Source organism: Athene noctua, chromosome 7 (assembly GCF_965140245.1).
Source record: "Athene noctua chromosome 7, bAthNoc1.hap1.1, whole genome shotgun sequence".
NCBI lineage: Eukaryota > Metazoa > Chordata > Aves > Strigiformes > Strigidae > Athene > Athene noctua.
The window spans coordinates 25,216,969-25,244,118 of record NC_134043.1 but is presented as its reverse complement, the minus strand read 5'-3'; the positions used below and the strand labels follow the sequence as shown (position 1 = coordinate 25,244,118).

General features: G+C 41.0%; 1 protein-coding gene across 2 annotated transcripts in view; it reads right to left on the bottom strand.

Annotated features, from left to right (window-relative positions):
- MTX2 (metaxin 2) overlaps positions 1–15,233 on the bottom strand; it is a 35,620-nt gene extending 20,387 nt beyond the window's left edge. For both annotated transcript variants that reach the window (XM_074910553.1, XM_074910554.1), the window contains exons 1-3: positions 15,080–15,233; positions 1,083–1,130; positions 63–109 (exon numbers count right to left, since the gene is read on the bottom strand). In XM_074910553.1, coding sequence (XP_074766654.1) covers positions 63–109; positions 1,083–1,130; positions 15,080–15,209 — 225 coding nt within the window. In that variant the 5' untranslated portion in view covers positions 15,210–15,233. The remainder of the gene's footprint in view (positions 1–62; positions 110–1,082; positions 1,131–15,079) is intronic.
- Between the last annotated feature and the right edge of the window lie 11,917 nt (positions 15,234–27,150).

Below are 27,150 nucleotides of genomic sequence, written 5' to 3'. Positions count from 1 at the left end.
AATAATCATTCAAAAAATAAAATGGAATTAGCATCTTTAGTTTAGAAAAGATGACAGTTTACCTGAACAGCAAGGGAAGATGCATTATCAGAAAGCAAAATTTGTTCCTCTGTTGAAAGAAAAAAACAAAAAAACACCATTACAAAAACAGTGCCCATTTAGCTACTGACCTGTAACTGTAAGTCATTCTGGGTTGCATTTCCTATGCATAGAACAAGAAGCGCATATATAATTATTATGCAGCCGGACTAGAAAACCTGTGATATGAATATTAAAAAAAAGAAAGATAAAAAAGAATACCAGGAATATTTCTCCTGCAAATGCAATTGCATTTATCATACATTACCACCAATGTACAATAAAAAAATGCTCACAACTAAAAACCAAATGCTTGAGTTTTATGCCAATTACTCTCCTCCTAATCAAAGTTAAATAAAACCGCATCTTCATAACTCCTCTGGCTAAAAAGTAAAAGCATTCAGAAACCTATAAAAGCGGCTTGCAGTTAATATTGCACACTGTGTCTAGGTCTGTCACACAAAAGAAAGATGACAAGTTCACTGCAATAAAAATTCCATGCTTAGAAGACTAGGGCTGCTACCTATTAGTCTTCATTACTTTGCAGTCTTCTGACAACTGTAGCAGGCTGCTGAGCCCCAAATGGGGGCCATAATGTGATCTGATGATATATGAAGAGCTGCTAAAGGGAGCCTGAACCATCCTAGCCTATACATTTTAACAGTTCCTTTTTACTGAGAGCCCACTTTACCACAAGACTTCAAAAATCTGCTGCCTCAGCTATTGGTGCAGTAAATCTGCCAACTGTGCCTGCAACCACATCATTTTACACTGCCTACAGCAGCCAATATAATGAGTCAATAATAAAGCAAGGACCTTATAGGCCATGAATAGCTGGTTTATATTGGCAGATGCAAGCGTAGCTAAAACCTCTGACCAGACAAACAACACAAAGGACTCTTTTAACAGTTTCTGTGCTTCCTTGCAGTTAATTATCTTAGTGCATATTTAATGTGTTTTCTAAAAATAAAGTAATCATTAATTTCAAAAACCAGTGTACCCACCCTTCAGTTGCTGATACAACGCAGCATTTTCAGGCCAAGGCTCTGCGGCTGTGGAAAGAAAAGGAATTAATTAAGCAAGCCAAACAACAATGCACTTGCAGATGCTAACTGAACACAAACATTACCTAGAGCAGGAGCTCAAACTTCAAAGATGCTGATGCAAGATTTAGCCTGCCCTAAAAACATCCCATTGTCACTCTCTTCCCCCATACTTCTCTTGCTCCCAGGGGGACAACACAGAGCAGAAAACTAAGTCCCAAAATTTAAAGTTGCAAGAAAATCTAAAATTCAAGCTACCTTACAGAATGGCCTTGTAATTCTCAAGCAGCTAAAGCAGCTATTTTCCCTCCACCATAAAGACATCCTTGTGCACATTCCCATCAGAACTCTGGCCACTCTCAACAGCAACTATTTATTAAGGTATTAAACAAAGAATTCTGGAAAGAACAGAACAAGACACAGAACAGGGAGGCACAAACCTCCAAACCCAGTGTGAAGAATGCTTTGAGGAAATGGAAAAACTTTTTGCCTTTTAAAGTTGTGTCCTCACTGGTCCTATAGAATACCCACAGCACCAGGTACTCAGACATGTCAAACCTACCCACCAGGATGACTGGGACTACCTATTGCTATAAATGATGTACTGGTCAACCCTAAAATAGGAATGTCAATATACATTAAAAAAACTGCATCATCAGTTGTTCAAAACAGTTGAACAGTTGTTAAAAAAAAAAAAGGAAATAAGACAATCACATCTTCCAGTTGAGAACCACTGCACTTAATCAATCATACACCCCTCGAATTTATGGGAAGGCAAAAATAATAATCAGTACTGATTTACTGTTAATAGTAGCATTAAGATAACAGGTCATCACATTGTTTTGTCTCCATTACATTCCTTGTTAATGTCTGATTAAAAATCTATTTTTAAATACCAATTCAAACCTTGCATTCTAACCAAACTAACTACTTGTAAACAAAATTAATGCTCTAGTCACATGATTTTTTTTAAAGCAATGATGTCAATAAATAAATAGCTATGCATGGTTCAAACAAATACACCACTGGCTTCAGAAGGTCATTCTTTGTGTCTTCACCCTTAGAATGCAAAGAAAAAAAATGCACAATTATCTAGCTATCATTCTTTTTGGATACTCATGAAGTATTAACTTTTATGGAAGTCATACAGAACTGTAAAGCTTGTAATACTGTATACAGTTTTGCAAAGGTCACTGCCTCTAACATTAAGGCACAGAGCTATACTAGTATGGGCATGAGAAAGCAATTAATCACATTTAAGTGTCATGAAAAAATGTTTTATGTTTTATTGTAGCAGTTATTGGTTTTACACCCCTCCATTAAAGTTTTGCCCTGGAGTAAAAATTTTTGTGGTGGAAGTACATTTACTTCTTTAAATAAAAAGAGACTAAGATAGAATCTGCGGTACTACAGCCTTAACTGTTTAAAATAATTTATCTAATATATATTTCTTCAGGTCCACTGAAGTCTTGCAAGAGCAAATGGAATGAGGAAATTAAGGATGTTATTACTATACTCTAGCAAACTTACCAGTGCCAGACTCTGACACATTTACAGAAGTTACTAAGTCATGAAGGTACACTGATCTCGTAAATACTCCAGCCAACCAGGGAAAACATCCTTTTTACATGCCCAAAACAGTACAGAGAACTCCAAATTGCATGAGCCCACTTCGACTGAAAATTTTTGCCTGACCCTCTTCAGACTGAAATGTCAGATTTATATCTAAAACTCTTGGATTCTGGCCCAAACTGGAAGTGGCCACACAAGCCCATGGCTGAAATATTTCAGGCCCACAAAAATCAAGGGAATTTTTCATTTTCCAACAAAAGAGCTAGGTATATTTTAAGAAATTCAAACACTAATTTCAGTCTGACCCTGGCACATATGCAGCCGTGGAGGTACATGTACATATGTAACAGCTTCTTGGCATGCAGAATTCAAAACTACACCATTGCTAAGGTATGCCATATCCATGCTATAAACTGAAACGCATGTAGATTTTAATTTTTTTTATAACTTGCTTGTCCTTATCGGCTTAAATTTCCCTTCCACGTGCTACTGATCACATACAGATTTTCATGAACCACATCTGTTGACCCTAATTTCATTAGTCATGATATGAAGTCTTTATCCCACGGTCTCAGTATATAGGAGCACATGCCAACTTGAGGGAAAGAAAGGACAAGTGTATTTAAAATCTTTGCATTCACTTATTCACAGTTGAGTTGTATACTAGTACATGTCTTTGGAAAAGTAAATGAAATGAGGACAAACAGACACACAAAAATCTCAGCCTTTGTTATTAGTACACCTTAATCTCCAAATTTCAGCAGTTCTAAGAAAATGATATGAATAATATCCCCTGCACTTGGCATCTGACAGTCTCCAGAGGGAGGTCAGAATCCTGAATGTGTTTGGACAAGATAGACACATGCTCACGAGCCTTCAACTGAGGCCTTCGGTCCTTTGTACACAGACCACATAAGAGAACTGATTTTGCTATCACTGTACAGACTGGGTTTTAAAACAATCAGATTCACATTCAGATTCACATATTATTACTCATAATTCTGCAGCATGCATTCAGAATTGCATGCAGCAGATTGTGTTCCAGAATACCAGGGGTACACACAAAGCCTGTGCGATCCTCTGGAAATTAAAAAATTCAATACCCACTCACTACCTGTCTCATACCTTCCACCTTCTACTCACACTCTTTCTACCAAGACATTTAGAGTATTAATTATTTTTTTCTGACGGAGCAAGAAGTTTAAATACACACTGCTACATGAGAGGCCCGGGCTCATAAGGTGCAATCTAAATTCATGTATCAGCTCCCAAGCCACCTTCGATTAGTTGTAAGGTGAAAACATGCAGCTAAGGGAGACCAGAACCTAGCTGGGGGAAGAGAGGAGGAGGAATCACTAAAGGGATGTCATATCCCTCCACAAGAAGAGAAACATCTTTAATGTACAGCAATGACTCTTGCCTTATGAATGTAGGTGAAGACATAATTTGTAGAATAATAGGCACTAATATTACACGCTGCTTCAGTTCTGTCATATTTCCAATCCATCAAGTTGATTAATGCTATAATAACTCCTCACAAACTTATCATTTGTGCACTAATGAAGTCAAATCCAGTTTATCCTTCGGCAACTATAATCTTCTGGTCTGTAAATGTTCGTTTCCCTGCTAACCACAGCTACTGTGGCGCTAGGTATATAACGAGAAAATTAACAAATGTGATGTCAATTCAGTTTCAGAAGCTTTCAACACAGAATCACATTTATGTGTTAGATCCTACACAGACATTTTTATCATTAGCTGCTCACAGGATGAAATAACTGCCTGGAAGTATGCCTTACAGGAATAGCTTCTCTACATATCTTAAGAATAAGGAACTATTTGGTTCTTCCTTCTGCCTCCATAATCAGAGTTACTACTGTGTGGTTTTCAATGGGGCTGTCTCTCAGGCTTGCAGTCTTTAGTAATAGTTGTTTTCCCACCCTACCAAAACTTTTCCCATACTTAACAAATTCAAATATTTCATCTTTCATGTGGATTGTCTGCTGTTTGTTCAGGACCAGCAAAGCTCATACGGTTGTCTTTCCCTACTTCTCCTCTACCGCACTGCTTGTATTAATGCCAGTTACAGAAAACAACCATCTGCAGATCAGTCCTCCCTGCTAAATTTGTCTAAAATGAGCTTGAATTCAAAATTTATTGGGAAGTGAGAATTAAAGGGATAAGATGGACACAGAAAGCATCACTGCATAAGCCTTGTTATCCTAGGAGCTGAGAATGTGGCAGATGCAGCATCACAACAACCAGAGAAGTCAAATGGAAAGTAAACCATCTACATAAAATATTCTTTGGTTTTGTGGATGACTAAAAATCCATGAAAATTTCACTAAGCTCAACATGTTTGTTAGTCAAAGTGCTTTACTTATTAACAGCTTAGCATAGAAAATGCAGATTTCAAAGTGTTAACATGGTTCTTAGGTGTCAAATTAGACTTTGAGAAGAAAATTCTGTGAACTGGTGTGTTGCATGTTCCCACTGGAGTTTTAATTACTCAGGTTTGTAAAATCTATTTAAACAGATTCCTAGACTCCTCACCTGTCACGTCAGAGAATGACTCAGAAAATACATCATTTCTGCTCTCACAAAAAGCTTCCAAACACAGAATGAGTCATGAGTAACATCAAATTCTTTGCCACTAAAAATGTATTGCATTAGGTGCATTTTTTCAGATTTTGCGGTGAAATGTTTTACTTGCGCAACATTAAGGCCAGAAACAGAATTTCAAATAGCATTTTGATTTCAACATTTCCAGATGTTTCAGACTGTCACTTCAATTAGACTTTATCCACCCAAATACTTTTGGGACAGCAAGAGAGAAGAACGCACATATGCTGTAAGAAGAGATACTTAAGAGCACTGGACCCCACTATCAGCAGGGGATCAGCAGCTCACCTGAGGCCTACGCACATCTTGGCTCCAACTAATGCTCTCAAAACTGAACACACTATACTTGCACAGAGGTGAATTTTAATTCAAAGAATGAGAGGTTGCAATAACATTCTCCCAGTGAAGTCTGTGTGAAAAGAAACACCACATTCCCAAGATGCTCTACAGCGCCTCAGCCCCACCAATATCTTGTCCAAGCTGTTCAGAGTCTCTTCACAAGTACACAAAGGTTGGTTTCAGCTCCTACACTCTGAATTACTGGGAAACTATTCATCTTGTTTCAGTGCTGCCTGGATGGATGGGGGAAACAGACATTTTCATCCACCTTCCCTAAGCAGTTTCACAATGATCAAAGAGATATAATGAAATAAATGGTTTACAGTTATGCCTTTAATCCTGTTACTTAAAAAAATAAAGACTCTGAAAATGAGAAGACATGAAATACTTTGCATGTTAAATTGTGGAATACACTAATCAACAATTTAGCCATTTCAGCAGTCTAGTACGAATAGCCAGTTTCAAGTAGTAGGGTATGCAATGTGGTTTGCCCTGCTAGTCTGCCACTCATTTAGCACACTTGTCATCAGGCTGCAGCATTCCTGAATATCAGCCACAGACAAATGCCAGAGACCTCTGGATTCAGGCATCAAGATGCTCCCTCCTGCGTAGGAAATCAAGACATCAACAGGTTAAAATTTTTGTAGGAAAACACTCAACTTGAAATTAGGTTGTTCCCAGATCTTAGAAATACCATAGAATTTTGGTGTGGCAAGAACACTTTTAGAAGACAGTGTAGACAGAAATATTTTTCTGTCATAAAACTAGCCTAATAAGAATCAAGGCTAAAGAGTTAACATCGAAACTTACTACCCTGCTATTTCTCAAGTACTGAAACTATACAGTGAGAAGTAAATCAAGACAATCTCCTATAAACTAAGATTTACTGAATCCTCAATATGCCAGCAATTTATCCTTTGATATCTTCTTTCTGCTTCTGTAAATGAAGTATTCAGTTGACTAATGGTCTCTTCCATGCAGTTCACTGTGTGCTGTTGTATAGGTGAGGCTAGGACCTGGCCCAGGAACATAATGATCTTCTCAAACAGAGAAATTTTCTGACAAGTTTATGGATCATATAAAGATGACTACTTGTCTAAAGTCACTACATTTGCATGGATCAGTTTCCTTTCTGTTATATTCTTCTTAAACACTTTGATATGAAAATTGCATAAAAAGGAGGAAAGCTAAAATATCTGTATTTACCAGTTTGGTTCACACGGCATTAAAGGCCTGTTAAAACAGCCAAGAGGCAAGGTATCCTCTATTAAAAATGAAGTTGGCATTAATTTGAATCACTGTATTGCAATATTACAGCTGGAGAGATTAACTTACACATTATTTCCACACAGTTTCCTTCAGCCTCTCCCTAGGTACAAATTTGATTAAATTATAATGAGATACCTCAAAACTATTTTCTCACAAGAGTAAACACTAAAAAGAAATTTTGTCTTACATCTGGGCAACATCCACATCCAACAACATTAATTATAAGTCTCCAAACATTATGCAGCAAACATCATAACTATCAGCAGAAAAAGTTACCCTTTTTGGTTTCCCAAGACTGATGCTATGGGGGGACCTGCTTCGTATGTTCTAGATGTAGTAACCCAAAAGAAAACCACACGGAAAACCATGCCACAGACTCCAGAAGGAAAAAAGGATTATTAATTACTTAAGATACATCAAAAAGAAGCAGGTGATCATGTCATTCTCTTTTTGTAATACAAATTGGTCATATTTTCAAGTAGCAATACATTGTTTGAAAAGAAAATGCCAGGAACATATGTGTTTCTATATCATTACTACAGGAAATAATCGGAGGGGTAAATTTTCATTAAAACTGCAGAGACTTTGGAAGCAAAGATGTTAAAAATATACATCTCATACATTAAGGGTGATCAATAAAGGAAGTATGAGGAAGTTGTGAATTAGCTTTTTAAGATCCACCAATTCAACCTACCCACACCAAGTACAGATCAATTTCATGTAATTGGCCTGATCCTGTAAACTAACATGGGCCAAGAAAAAATGAAAGCATCAGCAACTCCCTGGCCCTGCTGACAAAGGACCAAAAAGCGTTTCATAGCGCCTTGCCAAATGAAAACCAACTTTCACATAAGTTAAACAGTATGCATTAAATCATGTATCAAATAATTACATCATTTGCTTAAATCCATCCCAGGCCTCCTTTGTAGAGATATTACAACTCAGATAAATCATGACTGTTCAGTAATTACTGATCAAGCAGACTGTCAACGTAAAGACTCAATCTCAGCAGCAATTCTCAAACTTGAGTTTCCTGTGGCTGCACCACTAAGAGAGTCAGTGTGTGACATTACTGCAGCAGCCATTAGCATGACACAATCTGCTTCTTCACCCTCCAAGAAAGCTATTAATTGCATGTATTTAAGCATTAGTCCAATTCTGCTACTGTCTTTGAGTTGACTTTCCAGAGCGTGCACATCTGCAGTTTAATCCTCCAGGGTGCTCAGCACTCTCACTGCTAAGAGAGGCCACAGGAGGGAGATTGCTCAGCATCTCTACGCTTGCAGAATCACGCCTCTTGTCAGGAAAGGAAGCCAAAAAATCTCAACAAAAATCAAATCCATAAATATAAGTTGTTCCTAAATCAACATCTGTATTTCTTCACAAAAATCAGAGAATGTGCCAGATAAATGATCTCAAAAGATTTATTTATAAAGTCCTGACAAGCTGGAGCCATTTTACTTATTCCTGATATTCAGCATAAATGCTCCACCTCGAAGAAACTCTGTAATTCTTAATTATAGCTTTTTACAGATCTCTAAATCAAGTAGCACAAAGGGAAGGGATTAAGTCCCTTGTCCCTCTTTGGCCCTGACTCGAAGTAAAAGTTCAAGCACAGGAGCTGTGAAGAGTAGGACAGTGGAGGTATGATACTCACGAATGCCTTAAGTGCTTTACTGGACTGGAACATTTCTTAGCCATGTTAGCTACATTTGTATACTTGTAGTGCTAAGGCATTAGCTAGTTTTTTCCATCTGCTAAGCCACAAGAGTGCGGCGCTCAGATCACAGCTAACCCTTGCAGGAGATTAACCTCCGCGGGAAAGAAAGCACAAACGCCAATATGGTGGATGCTATCTGTTCGATTTATTAACTGCGCAATTGCTTTATATACCCCTTTCTGTACATCGCGAGATCTTTAGTTCCCTGTTCTTTCCGTGCATCACGAAATCTTTTCATGTGCCTCTGTTTTTCCCGTACATCGCGAGATCTTCCAAGCGCCTCCCCCTACATATACTCTAAATCAGTCCTTTGAAAGCTCTCTTAGATTGAGATCCTTCCTTCTCTGCGGTAGTCTGAACTCCTCCTCCCCTACCAGGGAGGAGTCCTGTTTGCCGGGCAGTCTGAACACCACTTCTGCAAGGTGCCCCAAGGAGCTCCCTGCTTTCTCATCCACAGCACCCCTACTCTGATCCACAACAGATCCCTCACATCTGTCCCACCAGACAGGACCTTGGTATCTCACACCTGCTCCAAAAGCTGCTCCACACACACACACACACACACAGTTCAGGCCCTGGCCCCTCTGGTCTTTTGTTAAGGCTCACGTTCATGCTCTCTTTCCTATCGTCCCCACAGTCCTGAGCATAGCAATACCAGGAGATACAATGTGATGATAACAGAGACTCTTTGTGTCTGACCCTTGCAAAAGGGCAAGGAAGAGCTGAGATCTCTGGGCAGGAGAGCTCTGTAGGGCAGAAGTGCAAAGACTTAGCACAGGTGCAGTCAGCCAGACAAGTACTGCCACTAGCAAGGGGGAAGATGCTGCCATAGGGCTTACAATCCTCAAGTCAACCCAAAACAGACACTGGTATTTATAACTGCACCTCTCAGCTTCTTCCCCACCTCTGGGAAACACTGCAGATCCCTACTTAAAAATCTGAAAACGTTTATCCTGTTCTCTTAATCACACCCTCACAGCTTTCCTCATTACTTTTTCAAGGCTTTCAGGGAACACACTACAAGCGTGGAATTTCTCCAATATGGCATTCAAATGCAAAAAAAAACCCAAACAACCACACACATGCAGTTGGACTTTGAAAGTTCTTGCTAGGGATGCAAGCATTACATTGGCTTCACTTTCATTATACAACAGCTAGAAGGCAGAACAATCAAAAATTCCCATCTCACCATTTTTACTTTCCAATTCAGCATGCAAATTCCATCTTCTTGTTGGGCTTCACCCCCCATGAGACTGGTATCAATTTTTCCTGCATTCTTTGCAGCACTACTGTAATATTTTCCTTTGATGTTTCCAATCCTTCCTACACATTTCATAGGTTTTACTACTAGATGTAACTTCATCCAATTTGTATTAAAACATTCATGTTTACATGACATCTACGCCATCTTCTTAATAATTAAAGACTAGAATTGAAAAAATAGTAATAATAAACATCTCAGAACCTGGTGTGGACTCTCTGTCCTCCCCAAGGCTTGCATGCACCTGCAGTTTCTCTCTCACTTTCAAAAGAGACAGCTGAAAATGCCCAACAGCGCAGCAACATGTGATGCCTGTTCAACTAGAGCAAAGGACTGAAACCAAGCTCTTTCATTTATTCCTGTTTTGAAAAGGAAGCAGCTCACAGGGTCCAAACCTGCAGGAAGATACCAGGTTAATGCCTGAGGACAGTCACAAGAACAGAGCATCCAAAGACCAGAGAGAAAAAAGAAAAAGAGAGAAGAAAAATCTGGTTCCTCTCCAAAGCCATTCTTCTATGACCTCTTGTGAGCTGAACAGTCAAGCTCCTAAACAGCACTCATATCCAACTTGTTCTACAACTGATAAAAGCTCACCTGCAAATCAAACTGGACAGTATCAAGATATGTGTTACTTTTCATTTACTAATTCTGTTACTATTATTTCTTGAGCAATCTCATTTCTGGCATGAGAGAAGATTATTACTTTAGCAGAAAACATGTACCAATAAAATGCTGATTAGAGAAAGACTGCTTAGTCTTAATGGAGCCAGAAACAACTACAGAAGCATACTCTATTATAAACCGCAATTATATTGCATCTTAAAAACAAGAAATAACAATATCTCAAAATGAAATATGTATTGTACTATAATAATTGTGAAAGCCATTTTTCCCCTCCGCTCAAAGGATTGCTTCAAATCATGTCATAAAACATGTGTCTGAGCACAAATTGGCAAAAGCAGTGCAAGAGACTTGTTTATTGAAACTGAACAGGAGTTGAAGGAATTCCTTTTAGTTTGATTTAAAAAAAAAAAAAGCGCAGTACATGCAGAACACTCTAAAATAAAATCATGCAGCCTGACAGATTTGGTATTTTCAAATCACCTCTTTTGACTACAAACACCTCTGCAGCAGGCTTAAACAATCTGTGCTGCAGACAGCTTGTTATCAGGCAAGAAGTAGTATTTTTTTCACCTTAACATGCAGGAAATGTTAACACATTTTGATGCACAAAATGCATACTCAGTTTAAATTTTATGTCTTTATATGCAGGAACAATTTAGCTGGTCAGGTTTCATTCCCTATGTATTTGTTCTCAGCCAAATTGCAGCTTGTCTCAATACATAAAACATGCACATCAGATTTATTTTTGCTCTGCCATGTCACATTGGAGGTAGACTCACAAAGAATGTAAAATATCTAAAGGCAGAAGGGCATCTGTTTTTCAAACTGCATTTGTTTTCCTTAGTATTAAAACTAGCATAAGACCCTTGCACGTAACTCAACGGCAATAAACAGAAGTAATTTTCCAGAGATCAAAGGACAAACAAGGACATTATTTTCTCTCTTTTGATCACTGATCTAAAACTAATGTTTTGCAGAGGGGGGAAATAAAAGTAAAGCATATTGAGTAATTTAGTGATCACTTAAACATCTTTTCAACAATCTTTCATAGATTATTTGAGCAGTCAGGTTCTCAAAATTACTAGAGTTAGAAAGATTAATGTTCTAGACCACTTGAAAGCTGGCCCTCTTAATTCTTCCTACAGTATAAACATTCATTTCCTATCCTGTTAATATGTGATTGATGCTGAGCTACTCTAAACAAATTCTCTACCATATTATCCAATTAATATTTTCTACAGTTCAGAAATAGATGATTTAAAATATGACATAACATGCTTGCTATTCATGAAGCTATGGAAATATTTGTTTATTATTCCACAAGACACAGCATCAACCTCTTTATATTTCCGAATAAGCAAACAGTTGAATGGCACTAAGACAAGTGTTTTACTCCACATAAGTGATTTAGTCATAGTTTTGTATTTAATAATTAATGCATTACAGCAGCAGGTGAATGCACGTTGCACAGAGAGGGTGCTGAATTATCACAGCAGTGCAAGCAGGCTGAGCAATTGATGGTCACACAACAGCTGAGTTTGGAAGGCACTTCCGGAGGTCCAGGGTCAGCTGCAGCAGATTGCTCAGGGCCATGTCCAGTTCAGTACTAAGCATCTCCAAGGATGGAGACTCCACAACAGCTCTGAGCAAGCTGCCCTAATGTGAAACCATCCTCACAGTATAAAAAGTTTTTCTTATGTTCAGATGGTATTCTCTGTGTTTCAATTTGTGCTGAGACAGTGAACAGGCAAGTCAGAAGTGAATGCATAAGGTATAGGAAAAGTAAAAATCGTTAGTACTTAAAAAAATATATATATATATTCTAATACATACACAAGCAAGTCAGTGTGTAAAAGAAAGTTATGATCCTTCCTCTTCTCTACTCAACCCTTAGCCTCAGCTTTTAAAACATTTCTAGAAAACAAACTACTCCAGGATAATTGTCTTTAAACACCTGCATGCAAGGACCCTGCTTCATAGCTGTTACATGTTAAGAGCAGCAGTAGTTCATTGCAACTGCCATGACAAAGCAACAGTCTTCATGAACAGGACCCTCAATGACAAGCCAATTAAATTTCATTTTTATGGACATGGAAAAAATTCTCAATCATTCTTCTGTTTACATACTTAACAGAAAGGCTGTATTCACAACCATAGATACAGGGGTAAGACACTATTAAAACAAGTGTCATTGTTAAGTGATGTTTTTTCCTTGTAGATACACCATATTTTTTCCTCACAAATATTCTTACATTTGTATCATCTTTGTGCCTGTGTAATGTCTCAGGAAATCTAAAAGTGTGGTGAGTATTGGCCAAGATCCCAGATAACTCCCTGGCCCCCCAAAAAAAATCTTCCATATGAACAAACCAAGTGATTTTGCCATTATTTAGTTCCAGTCTGGCACTGGTACACAATACCGACAAGCTAAGAAGGCCACAACCCACCGGCAAGGGTACTTTTTAATTATCAAGTCAGATAACTGCTTTTGACACTGATTTGCTTTTGGGAAAGCAAAGGCGTCATAATTTTGTTTTAAAGAATGATTCAGTAGACAAGTCTGCAACAAGGATTTGTACTGTATCTTGAGTCACAGTAACTAGCTGCATATCCAGTAGGAGTACAAGATTAATAAAATAAGCATCAACCATTTTTGCTGTGCAAAAATAGTGGAGTATTGCCAGTATTTTTCTATCAGATGCCTACATATTACTTTACCTATGAAAAGAAAATGAGCATCACTTAACCTGTGACTGACAGATAAAACACAATTGCTACTGTTTTAAGCTTATTAAATTGTACAGAGAGAAGTACTTGAGCAGCACCACCTTAATAGTACAATTGTTAACATACAACTCAGACTAGTATAAGCAGCATGCAGCTACCCCAAAGGGGAGACAAGAATCTCTCCAGGAACAGAAAAACCGTTCAGCAAGGAGGGAAAGAGCCAGTTGTTGCAGAACTTTGTCTTCCTGTTTCCAGTTTTTCAAACTCAATTTTCCTTATACTATACTTCATTTGGATCTGTCATTGTATTCCACAATTTGCTTGTTTAGCAGGAAGTTGTTGCAAGAAAAATCCAACACTTTCTATAAGAAAGCGATGAGATGCCCACATACAATATAGTTTTGAGTCTGTATTTGTAACTCTAGAAAAAAGTACAGCCATCACTCTAGAATAAAGGTCATAGAGCAGAGGACTGCAGCAGAATCAACACCTACTCACATATGCCATGATACTTGTGTTTCACAATATAAATAAAATATACTAAAGAGATCATAAAGGCTATTAAACAGCATGAAGCAGTGCTGATCATGACCATATTCTCCACATTTTGAGGATCCAGGACTCTGGCCCTTAAGAATGTAAGCATGGCTTAGGCTAACTAACAAACTAACGAATGCCAACCCAAAAGCCCAGCACAACTTTCAAGCTTGTCTATGGGTACTTCTACACACCCATAGTGAAGATCCACCACCTTCACTTTACCTACCAGGCAGGGGCAAGCCTGCTCTGGAAACCATACCTTCATAGCAGAGAACCCAACTCAGACTCTTATGTTGGGGCCTCCACTGAGTGGGCAAAGGCCCAGCTCCTGGGACAAAACACTGGGTTCCTCCTCAACAGGTCAGTAGCAACTAAAATGTTGCTTCCTTACAGTATTTATTGCTTGTGAGCTTGTGTAGCATCAAGAAATGAGGAACAGAGAATAATAAGTACAGAGAAACCAGACAATGTACTGATTTTCAGCATGCAACATGCTAAATGTATATTGAACTTCCTAGTCAGGAATGATCCTGTTGGGTTTTTTTCCCCATATTAGACTAATGCCATTCTCTGCTAAATAACTCCACAGTGATACACATCTCCGTTTTATGACACAGCTCACATCCAGTTTACACGGCCCAGCAGCAGTAGATCACAAGAGCACTAACAAGTAACAAAGGTACCGTTACATTTCTCAGCTTTACAAGAGCAACACAGGAAACACGGCACACACCCGCGGGGCACAGGGAGACGATGGCACCACACTGAGCTCTCCCACAGAGCGGGACCCAACTCCAGCTGCTGAAATTATAAATACAACGCGGCTTTTTGGATGACTAAAGAAAAGTAAACAGTTTTAAAGACAGGGAAGTTGTTATATCAAAAGTAAAGTCACTCCCTGGCATAGCTAGGGGTCCGGGGCCCCATAAAGGAGGGACCTGGCGAACGTGCACCGCTGTGCTCCGCGGGCAGCTCTGCCAGTGACCTGCCCTCGTCCCGGCGTGCCGGGCGGGCGACGCGAGGGCCATGGCGCCCAAGGCCGAGCTCCGCACAGCACCCCGCGGCCCGCCGGCCGCAGCCCCTCTCCCCGAGGCACGCCCGGCCGGCTCGACCCCACGGCGCCCGGGCCCCGCCCGGAGGAGTCACTCAGAGGCCCGCGGCCGCGAGGGTTTGGCTCCGCACGCCAGCGGGGCGGCTCCCGCTGCGCCGCCACCCTCAGGCCGCGACCCGGGGCGCAGCGCCTGACACGACGCGGGGCCCGGCCCGCCCGCCCCCGCCCCTCACCGGCCAGCTGTGTCACGAAGGCCTCCGCCACCAGCGACATGTCGCGGAGGCGGGCGGGCGGGCGGTGGCGGCGACAGGCCGAGGGCACGCGCAGGAAGCGGGCGCGGCGCCGCGGGGGCAACAACTGCATCCGGGGCTAGGCCCGCCCCGCCCCGCCCGCTCCCCGCCCCCCCCCGCCGCCGGTGAGCGGGACGGGAGGCGGAGAGGCGGAGAGCTGGCGCTCGTCCGGGCGCGGAGCGGAGCCCTCCCCCGGTTGCAGTGCCTAGCGGGGCGGGGCACTCTGGGGGACGTTCAGGAGTAAAGCGGCGCCTGGGCGGTGCTGCCCCGCGCTCTCCTCGGTGAGCCCGGCCTGAGGAAAAGCCCCTGTGCGCGCGCGCCCCGCGGGACGCTGCCGGCTCCGCCGCGCTGGCTTGGCTTGGAGATACGATCACAAGGGGAGTGGAAACAAAACTCCGGTCCTTCAAATGGTGGGAAGAAACACGGTCCAATATCGCGACCGATGAGCGTATTTATTGCGATCCCGTGCGCTGCGGCGGGTTGTTGGGGCAGTGCTGGGCCCAGCTCTGCCCAGTGAGCAACGGTCAGGCCCGCGCTGGGGCAGCGGCGGCCTCCGTTAGGGAGCACAATCAGTGGATGCCAGGCCCTTCAGCGGTGTCAATGTGGCTGGCTTCTGAAATACTGCAGACACTTCAGCTTTATTCTGGCAGGAAACTGAAATAAGTATGTACAGAAGGATAACTGCAGACATTCAGCAGCTCGCTCTCAGTGGTTATGTTAAGGGTGTGCAACTTAGGCTGTGGTCCTACAGAGAGGAGTTGGGGACAAGGCTGCACTGGACCAATAGAGCAAAATAAATTTTAAAAAATACGGTGGTTCAGACACAGTCCCCAGCCACCGGGAATCTCTACTATTGATGGAAAGGCAGCTTAACATGCTCTACATGACATACAGAGGCAGTATCTCAAGGAGCTGAAAGATGCAAGTTCAAACTACCTTTTTTTTTATTAAAGAATCCCAACAGGGTTTTTTGTGGGTTGTGTGATTGCTTTTTTTAAATTCAGTGTAGCAAGAGCTATTGGGAATGCTGTAACCAGCTCTAAGGTCTCCCAAGAAAGGTGACTCAAACCATCTTCAGTTTTCCTCCGGCATTCATCTCTGTGGAGCTCCAACACATGTGAGGGTTTAATCCCATTAGTTCTCTGAAGATAACAGAAATGGCTAAATATAGTTTAGAGTGAAAGCAGGAAACAAAACAACCTCCAACTGTCTTAAATGCCACACTAATTGCAAGGTAGAATTCTTCCCTGATATAAACATGAACAAAAGTGTTAGTTCTGGCTATACAGCTTTGGAATATATTGCTCCCCTGGGTTGGTTCAGAACAGTGTACCAGCTGGACCATTTTTTGACCTTTAAAACACAAATGATGGAGGAAGGGAGGCAAGGCGGGCATAAAATGATCTGAATCTGACAGGAGGCTGTTCTGAGAATCTTAGGTAACTTCTTTACTGGCCGTACTGAATGTCTTCTTTTCAACATCCTGGTACCAAAGTGCTTCCTGAAGTGTCCAGGGGACAATAATTTATAACTAAAGGGACTCAGGAAAAGGTACAGCTGCCTTTTCTTCATCCCAGGTTAAGATTCCAGAAGACAAACTCTGCATTTTGAGTTTGCCTTTAAACAACTATTAATTACTTAGTCTTAATTCTGTAATAGAAAGACTACCCAAAGTTTGGAAAAATGCCATAAAATTAAATTATGCATCCAATACGTAGATTACAGAGAAGATAATGAATATGATAGACTTGTTCCATTATTCTACAGTGCCTCTTGATCCTCGTTTCTTAGCCACTCTTTAGTAAGAGTTAAGAATATCTCATTTTATCTGACTTACTCTACTGTGAAGGACAGATAACACTGTGATATTTCAGTCTTGTAAGAGCTTAAATCTTGTAAGTACTAGAGGATATGGAACAAATATAGAATTGAATTACTGTTTGCAAAGTAGGTGAAAGTCCTCTGATGACACCATTAAATCACTAAGCATTATTACTAAATATATTCTTCACATGGTAGTGGAAGCATGCCTTTAGAGCAGTAGCGAAAGCAGAAGATACAGTAAATACATTGGAACAGTGGACTGAGGACTGAAAACAGTGATGTGGAAGAGGACATTTAAAATGCCGATGAAAGCTGCATTTCTAGTTACAGTCATAAGCTGAATAGCACTGAAATTACAGAAGCTCTGAGCAGTCTTGAGAAGTTGAGTGGCTTTGTATTAGGAGATTACAACAGTCAGAATTCAGCTGGTGTGTCCTATTTGAGTCCTTTCATCACCAACAGTACTTAGAAGACTGAAAACACAACACATGGTACAAAAGTTGCCCTGGTAAGGCTGAGCGTGAACTAGAGATGAGCTAGGCCAAACTCACATGTTAACACCCAATTAAAGAGGAAGGTTTCTCTGTAGAGCTCAGTTTGATAGAAAGAGCTCATGTCCAGAAATGGAGGTGGATGATGCAAACTAAGTCAGGGAACGACAATCAGAAAGTAATCCAGCAAGTATCGACAAATACAGACCAACAGAAATCTATCAACAAATACAGACCAAAACTGAGGAAAACTTGAGTGGAGCTCAGTCAATGCCTCTGACACATGGCAGGATGCCAGTGCTCAGGCTCCCTTCCATGGAACAGGAGACTGGGGTGGTGGGTTTTGTTTCTGCATTCCCACTCCTCCCTCCTCCCACCAAAAGGAGTTTTTTAGCAGAGTATCTTGTAGGAAATCCTCCAGGGAGATCTCCAGTGATGATAGATAGTAGCAATGAAGCCAACTCCATCACCACCTTCACCTTTATTCGATACACCTCTCTCCTCCCCCAGCTTTTTGAGGAAAGGCATTGCTCTTGTGAGCCTGGCTTCCTGCAGGGCCTGCATGCGAATCGTTTCTTCAGCTGGCCATACCATTAAAAAACTTATTTCTGGTAATTCTTGCTGCATGCCATGAAAGCTTTCACAGATTTTAAAGGCATGACAGCAGATCCCAAGGTGATAGTCCCTCTGATTTCAGTGCAGAGAGAAGGATGCACTTTCAGATAGGATTTCAAGGAAAACCAAAAGGCAGAATTAGGCTGTCTTGGGCTTTGCATTTCAGAAAGTCAGCCAGAATAGATCTAGCAGAACCTAAATTACCCCTTAATAAGGGTCTCACCTTACAGAGGCATGCCCAAAAGATGGAGTACAGTTTTCTCATAGCCCATCTCTCCACATGGACTGCCTTTCCAAGGCAGGGTATTAATTGCTAGGGTTAAACTGTCCACTGGGGAAACAGGACTAGGGCATATATACATACGGTCCATTTTAAATAGAATGGAATTTGAATAAGATTAATCTTCTGTCTAGGAAAAAAGACTGGTTTTATAAGTTCCCTTATTATTTAGACAGCTTTTAACATGTATGTTTAATTTGTATTGTTCTTTTGTTCCATGTTAATATTTAATAAAATGTATGGCTATCAATAGTGTATACATATACCTGCAGTATAAGTCCTTTGCAGATAGAATTGTTATGAATATTTTTACAAGAGGAATTGGGAGATGGCAATGAAAGACTTTTGGTCTCCTGCATTTTTTTAAGCCGTTTGCTTTTTAACACACCTACTATTGCTGACTATTCAAATTACAGTCTATCCGGCCACGTATATGACAGGACATAAGATTAAACAAATCACCAGAAAGCAGAGGCATTTGAATGAGTTTCTCCAAATTTGAGTTCTGCTAGGTGTCACGTGCACTTCTCAAGTTCGTGAAGCGCATTGTAGGCTAAGTCCAATTTAAGGTGGATACAATGGTATTGTGTGCCAAACACTGAGAGCAAACATTCCTCTTTGGAGCACTGTTGAGGTGGTAGAGGACACTGCAGAGTTGTTCTATGTTGCGGTATGACCTTCCTTCATCCCAAGACAACCAGCTAGGGCCACATGCTGCTCAACAGACCTCATCAGAGCACTTTCTCAGCACACGACTGGGGACCTCTGCCCAAACTGCTGCTCTCCATGGAGCATTTCTATGGAGCAGGTCTCTAACAAGTCAGGCCTTTCCAAGACACAGGAGGAGTGCTGACAGTCATAGATTCAATTAGGAATGGTTCTCTCTGAAAGAGAACCGTGCGGAAATTTCGCTGATGAGTGAAATCTCTGAAGACTGCTTGTGTGGTACGGTTGGTGTGTGAGAATAGGCCAAGCTGTAGTGAGAGACGGCAAACAAACCAGCACTGAAATGCCTGCTCCTTGCCTGGCCCATGGCCAGGCTGCCCCTCTGGTGTAACTTAGTGCATCCTGGGGGCTGCTCTGCATTATGCTGCCTGTCAGTGTCTTTAAAAAGCTATTATGGCTGCTGGGAATCTCTGCAATGAAGGAAGACTTCAGTAAGGCCTTCCCTGCCAACATATCCAGTGCCAGGCAGCAGCAGGAGGGTGTTTTTAGCATGACTTCATGCCAGAGGTTCTCTGTACACTAAACAGTCTGGCAAAGTACACAGAGCAACAGAAACAGATGGATCTGGACTAGCGTGATCAAATGGATCTCACAGGACATTTGGTATATCTTTAATGCAAGTGTTTGCCTATCAACCATTTCATGCAATCCACTGTTCTTCACCATGAAGAATGGTGCTGAAATTCCCCCAAGTATGAGCCAAGTTGCAGGTGTTTCAGCTGCACAGTCCTATGAGTTTACTAAGAACGTACCATCTTAGAGAACCTGAATTCAAAAGTGAGGCCAAACTTTCTCCTCTGCAGCTCCTGTGCATTTCCTTGGGCAGTTGGCATGTACATCTTGTGGTTGCATCCATGACAGAGTAAGAAATTAAGTTGTTGCTATGGAAGTTCAGTTGTATCTTACAATAGATTTTCACACTATGATAAAATTAATTGCATGTTACTGACAGTATTCTCTTTTTTTCATAATCAAGTAAGTACAAATTTTGGTCTAATGGTTGTGTAAACAAGATAAGGTATGATTACCAGGAACATACTTATATAAAAATGCAATAGTTAGAGTATTAACACTCACCACTTTGCACTTATGGAAGATACTGCATACTTAATTGACAAATCAATTAATGCTGATGCATTTCCAACAACCCACATGAGGATAGAAAGAGTTTTCATAGAGTTTTAAAAGGCACAGGAATAGCATTTCTGAAAGCAAGCAGGGGATCTCAAGCTGTATGAAAGCCATTAGATGAATCATTTTCTCCTCCCTTTCTCACCTCCCTTCTTGCCTTCTTTTATTCAGCAGGGCCAGATTTTCAGGGGTGCCAAGACTATTTTAGCACATCTGTCATCCTTGCAGCTGTACTGAGCAGGCATCAAAGCAATCGTGCAGAAATCCCAACTTCACCGTTTTACTCACTGGAGGCATTACTGGCCCCCAGGCTCTTGCATATCCCTGTCATTTATAGCAGCTGCTGAGGAAGCTTTCCCCATGCTCTTGAAGTTGGGCCTTGATCTTCACAGCTTTACCTAAACTTTTAGGGGGAGTTCTCCACAGGTTAGTAGGGTAGAATTTCCACAGCCACATCCCATCCCACTGTTCTCAGCCCAGGGCATCAGGCATCTCCATGAGAAGAGGGACATTACCTCCTGGATCAGGATACAACTAAGAAAGGGCCATGGCTAGGGAAAAAGGATAATTCCTCTGAGCTGAGCTTTAAATAGATCCCCCGGGTCAATGAGAAGGGTGTGGTGGGGTTCCCAGGTGGGGCTGGTTGGGCCCATCTGTGCCCCCAGGACCCTGGCAGTGTCTCAGCTGTATGTGGAGTGTGTTTCTCCATGCAAATGGTGGATTTAGAGCAAAAGGTTTCATACAGCTTATGCTACATGGGACCAGGATTTGGCTTTTAAACAAAATCTCAGAGCAGAGGGACCTGCAAGTAGGAGCTCCCAGAGGAGAGACAACAGCTTCAGTGGGACTTTGCCCTGGTTTCCCTGCTCATGCTGCCGCACAGGTCCTCGGTGCCTTCCTCTACCCTCCCTGCCAAACCGACCACACCTTTGGCTCTGTGGATCCAACCTGTGTTAGCAGACTGCTTCCATACTTGTCTATCATTTTTTATTCCCCATTTGACCAGACACCAACAATCTTTTTTTAAAGCACGGATCAGGGCTGCGTTGTCAAAACAGCATGAATGTCAAAGCAGCTATCATAATGCCAACCTGAAGTAGCGATGGCTTTAAAGGTTCATCCTGATATATATTTATATAGCTCATACTGCAGCAAAATCCTGATCCATCTTGTTAATGAAAGTAAGAATAATTGTTCACAGTTTGACTGTAGGCACTGGTTAGGCAAGTCTTCTCAAACTCTAAAGATGTTATCTGGAAAATTAAGGAGCTGCAACTGAACTCAGTTTCTGGACAAGTGTGGTAAATACCGAGGAGGTTTATTAATTCATCAAAGCTCCTTGTGAGAGGGTCTAAATCCTTCTCTGGAGGCTGGCATAGAAAGAATTAACTTTCTTCTTCTTCCTGTAGAAATGATCACAATTGCCTACCCCGCATGGAGGGAAGAGGCAGCTGTAATGAATTATTTATCTGTAGCACACTGTAAAAGGGATGTGCTGTGATTAATTGTAGAGCTGGGCAGGAAATGGTTTCCTTGTCCCAAAAGATTTTTGAGATTAAAAATGTGTGGCTATTCCACACTTGAATAAAACCAAAACCCCTTTAAAAGATCTTTGAAACAGAGGGAGAGCAAGACTCACCTACAAAAAAAACCCTCGTCAGTTGTATGTGTAGGACTTCCTTGCAACATGAAAGCCCAATAGAAAATTTTAACACCTAAGAAGAAAGTCTGGTAGAGAATTCATGAGGTCAAAACCATCCCATTCAATCTCTGTATCCTTGGGGAGTGGTCTAGGGAGGAGACCAACATGCTGGAGCAGGGACTTGAACCTTGTTGATCTCACGTGAATGCTGTCTCTGCTGGGTCAGGATGGGGATTAGCTCTTGGCTTTTCATGCTGCCTGTCTCAGCAGAGTCATCATGACTGGTTCTACCTGATTACTTGGTCCTCAGAGAAGGAAACTGTTGTTTATACTGACTTTTCTGTTTTTACAGCTAAATGCTGCAGAGCCGAATGACCTTTTATAAACTTTTTGCCTCCAGATGGGAAACCTTCTTTTTTTAAAAGCCTACATGGAAGTGACTTTTTATTTTCTGAATCATTTCCCCCACGTTTCTAATAAATAAGAAGCTTTTATCTAGGTTTTTTGTTAACACTTCCAGTTTAAAAACGCAGCCTGACCATAGAGGAGTGACATGCTATGTTTTTAAGGGAGGCTGAGAACTGATTCACTAGATGTGACATAGCAGAAACTTCAGAAGTTGAATCTACTCCATCTAAAATCATTGTCTTGTTTCATAAAAGGAACAAGAAAAGCTTTGCCATAGCTTCATCGCAGCTGTAGAAGTTCATACTTGGCATAGCTTCTCCCCAGGGTACAACTGTGGTAAGGAAAAAAATTACACTGACTGAAAAAACTTGAATGTATATGGATTAAAAACATATGGTCTTTTTAGTGGTGGGTATGAATTGGTGAGGCGGGGTACCTCCTGAGATTCGTGAGGAGATGTGGCAGATCAGATTGATCCTTTTCCTGGCACCAGTAGAAGGATGTGAGAAGAGCACCAGGTGTCTCATTGGTCTTTTTTGAGACCAAGCAGCCATAAATAAAAAGTAATGCCACAATGATTGCAGAACATTTTGCAACAAATAAGCACTTTGAAGCTTTTTGAACACTGGGACGTGGAAAAGGAATGCCTGACTGAGAAATATTTTGAGCCACACGAGCCAGATTCAGTTTCCATGAGTGTGCAGAGAGCACAGGCTAGCTAAATTCCAGTCTAGTCCTGCTAGCAGCCACGTGTAAGTGTGACATCCCCGATCCATTACCTTCTCTCAATTCCCTGAAGGCTGGCAAAAGTTACAAGAGTAATGTTGTTACGATCTAAAGCCTCAGTCAGATGTTCAGAATTAAATGTGTTTAGCAAAAGGAACGCCTGGGCTTGCCAATATATCTCAGCTCTGGTACAGAAGACTTACACTGATGAGTCAGAAGGCCAGTCAGTCTGAACTATCAGCATAGTTGAATGCAGACAGGACCAACGCAGAACAAGCCCTGAGACTGACACACCTCGCAAATGTGAGCAATTGGTGGCACTGCTTGTTTATCATGCGGCCACCAGTGAGGCTCAGGCTAGCCTGTGGCTGATGAAGGCTTTAGGAGACAAACTGCGGACCAGCAGTGACCACAGATCAGGGTGTCTCTGTCTGGATGGGACCGCTGCCAACAACATCCAGATATGCCATCACCTTTTTATTAAATAAAATGGATTTTTAATTTAGGAAAAAAAATCAGAAGAACAGGACAGAGCTGTGCTCTTCCAGTTCTTGAAAGCACGACTGTCTGCCTCTGCAGCAGGTGAGCTCTGTTACAGGCCTCAGATCACAGGTGACAGACACAACAGCATCACAGATGACATTGACAACATGCAGACAGGATGTAATGCTTTTTTTTCCCTTTTTTCTTTCACATTTATTATTATCCCAAGCGTTGTGATAGTCCTTTTCTCATGTGGCTCTTGCTGTAACAATTCACACCTGTGAAGTCCCAAATCAGATTACCAAGTCTATTTGATTTGGTACTACATTTGAAAAGCAACCAGAAGCACCAGGTGGTCCATTTCTTAAGTGAGACGTGACATTAAGAGTGTTCAACAGTCCTGTCCCATTTTTTTTGAACTGTCTGCCTGGTCACATTAAAATGAAAGTCACAGTATTCACAGTGCTGGTTACAACTACAAGATTTTACAAAATCCTGGACCTTCTATAAGACATCACCCTGTTGCGTACACTGTGTTTTGGGGTCTAGTCTCTCCCACATGAGAAAATGGGCCTGATAACACATTGGTGTCATGTACCCACCACACTTTTACTTGGCTGAATTTCTAAAGGGAAAGATAGATGGTTTTTATTGATAGGCTTTTAACACTGTTTGTTAATTATCATTGGATTCTAAACACTCCGATGTTGAAGAAAATGTCACCCCAGATAAATGGTATCATTTATAAATCCATAAATGTGTGGGGTTTAAAAATAATTATTCCAATATCTATGCTTAACATATGGATCTGATACCAGAAATTGCCAGGATTAGAAACTGTTTCCATTATCTGAACAGTAACTGGGCAAAATCTGATCTGAATAGTCATTAAAAAATTTAGTGAGATTTTTATCTATTTTCAAATAACACTCTAAACTTTACTGTGTTTAGCTTACTTGCTAAAGGAACATAAAAAGGGGCATTAGGAATGTAGATTTAGTGTAGCACAACTGTTAAGATGAAGAATAGTGGCTGGTAAGCCTTAGCTCTGGGGTTCTCCTGCTATACTAATGTCACTGAAATCATATCACTGGGACATGGGTGTTTTTCATAGGCTGTATGGGCAGAAGGAATGGTTCCTTTTGCCCAGCAGAAGCAGCTCTCCTGATCCACTGAATTCATACATGGATGTAATTTTATTCACACCCACAGCAGCATAGATTGATGCATTGCAAAGGTCTTTGTTCTCCGTATAAGGGCACAAGCACCCAGGTTAGAAATGTCCCATGTGCTGGTGGGTGTAGGGGTCTCACTCTAAGGCCAGGGCCATAGGCCAGACTGCTTGAGTTAGACATGTTAAACATTCTCATAAAGCATGATATGCCAATCCTGGTTAAAAATGTCTCGGTTTCTAGAATAAACTGAAATTTTTTGTGGTTTATTATTTGTAACACTGTGTTTGCTGATGAAGTATACTAAAAAGATCTCTTTTCCAGGTGGTGGGAAGTCTGATAGGCTGGTAGAAAAGGAACTGACTGTATTTGTTCATGTATTTGTTTGTTACACAGCTTAATCTGCTGTTTTTCAATCTGCTAATCACCAGGGGCAGTTGTCTTTTGAGGAAACAAAAACACGAGAAAAAAATTGTTTATGAAAAGCTTTTTTGTGGGCCAGTGGTCTAATTTTTTTCAGTGTGAAGGAAGCCTTGTCCTGCTTACAAATAGTTCCCAGGACTGTATCTCTATCTGAGATTTTAGCACTCTATGCAGGTGTAAATTTAAGCCAAGGAAGATTCACATGTTGCACAGCTGAGGGTTACTTTGTTCACTTGGCTGGTGCTCAAGAACAGCAGATGATTCCTGGATAAAACTAAAATACAGTAAGACAACAGAGACAGGGGTCTGGGAAGTATGTTTTCCTATATATTGCCTAGGATTATTTGAGGGGCATTTTAGCGATATGGTTGGGGATGGGGTTGAATAACAGACGTTGTTATGATAGGGAGCAGAATGATTTGTCATTTGGTTCACCTTCCTTTCTTTCAACAGGGTGCCTTTTCCTGGCCAAAGACTCCTCTAGTTCACTGGCATTAGGAAAAGTCATAAAAAATTATGATGGAGATTGAGTGAGTCACATACACCATATGAGCCATATATCACCCATAGAGAAGAATGTGTTTCCCCTAAACTTCAGTCACCTCTTAATGATAAACTGGTAACAACCACATCTTATTTGGGGTTTCTCTCCAAACCTCTTTCTCCTCGGTCATCAGGGATTTGCAAGTGTTCTCAGGATTTCCTTGGAATTTAGGCTGAGTGGTTCAGGATAAATCGTAAGTATGATTTATTAGCTGTTAGAGACAAGTGCTTGGAACTACAAGGAGGTCTTTCCATTTTGTAATGTTGCCTGCAAAGATTTTTCTTAAAAGAGGTAATAGCCCATTCTCCTCTACTAATAACCTGTACCGTTTTATGCGTAAACCACTCTTCCAGGTCTTACCAATAAATAGAGGAAATGGCACACTTTTAAAAGGAGATTAAAATGTGGTGACTGGGTTGCATATTTTTGTTTTCTGGCTTACTGCTGTGTTCTTTCATGCTCAAAATAAACCTGTATATGCAGCTCATACCATAAACCAGAGTCACTGGTTTGACCCTCAGCAAAGCGTTCCCTGTGCTGTATTTGCAAGTGATAACATATTCATTCAGTTCTGCATGGGAAGCCAGATTCCCAAGCAAGCCCAGGTTCTTGCCTAAGCCTAGTTTTCAAAGAGGTGTGATTTTCTGTTATCACTTACCTATCCAAGGGATATGAAATCTCTACATTCACATATACCGCTTAGGAACAGTAATTTTACAACTTTTTTCTCCTTGGAAGCCTTCCAAATCAATATTTTTGTTCTGTTTCAGGCAAAATGGGAACACATACAAAAAATTATTTTGTTCATATCCCTTTGTAGCCTGTGGCCCTTTGAGCGATAGTCAGTAGGCAAAAATTAATATATGACTGAAATAGAATGGTCTTTCTGTGGTTTCTAATGATGTTTGAAGGAAAATAAGGCCAGGAAATAGTATTTTCATAAATTGTGATAAATTATATAGTGGTGGGTGTCTACTTTGGCAAGTCTGAAATATTTTGCTCTGATTGTGGTGAGAACTGTAGCTTGGGCTCTTACCTCTATCAGCCTAACCTAAAAGTGGTTTCCAACTACTAGGCATCAAACTGAACAAGTGTGAGACACAACTCTTGGGATTAATGTTAAATGAGTGAATCTTAGACCTTATATATCATTTATTTGTCTCATGTGTGCACCCATGTCTATCACAGGCATTTTTATTTAATTATTCAGGAATTGGCACACGACTTGCATTAGCTCCTTCCTTTGGGTATCTTGCTGACAGCACGGTGCAAAAGAGCAATATCTAATCCTCATACAGCTAAAACTGTTTGGGAAGAAGATCCTATTAAACTGGCTCTGTCATGTGAGCAGAAATTATGCTTAATACTAAGTACTGGTTCTTAAGAAAGAATATAGTTGTGTTCATACCAGCAAATTGATTCAGACTGCCATAAAAGAGCTGTAAGGTTTCATCTTAATTTGCAAGTAAATCTCTATATATTCAGGCTGTGTCATTTTGATGGATACAGAACTGTGCACTGCTACAAGGCTGGCACATGTATTTATTTA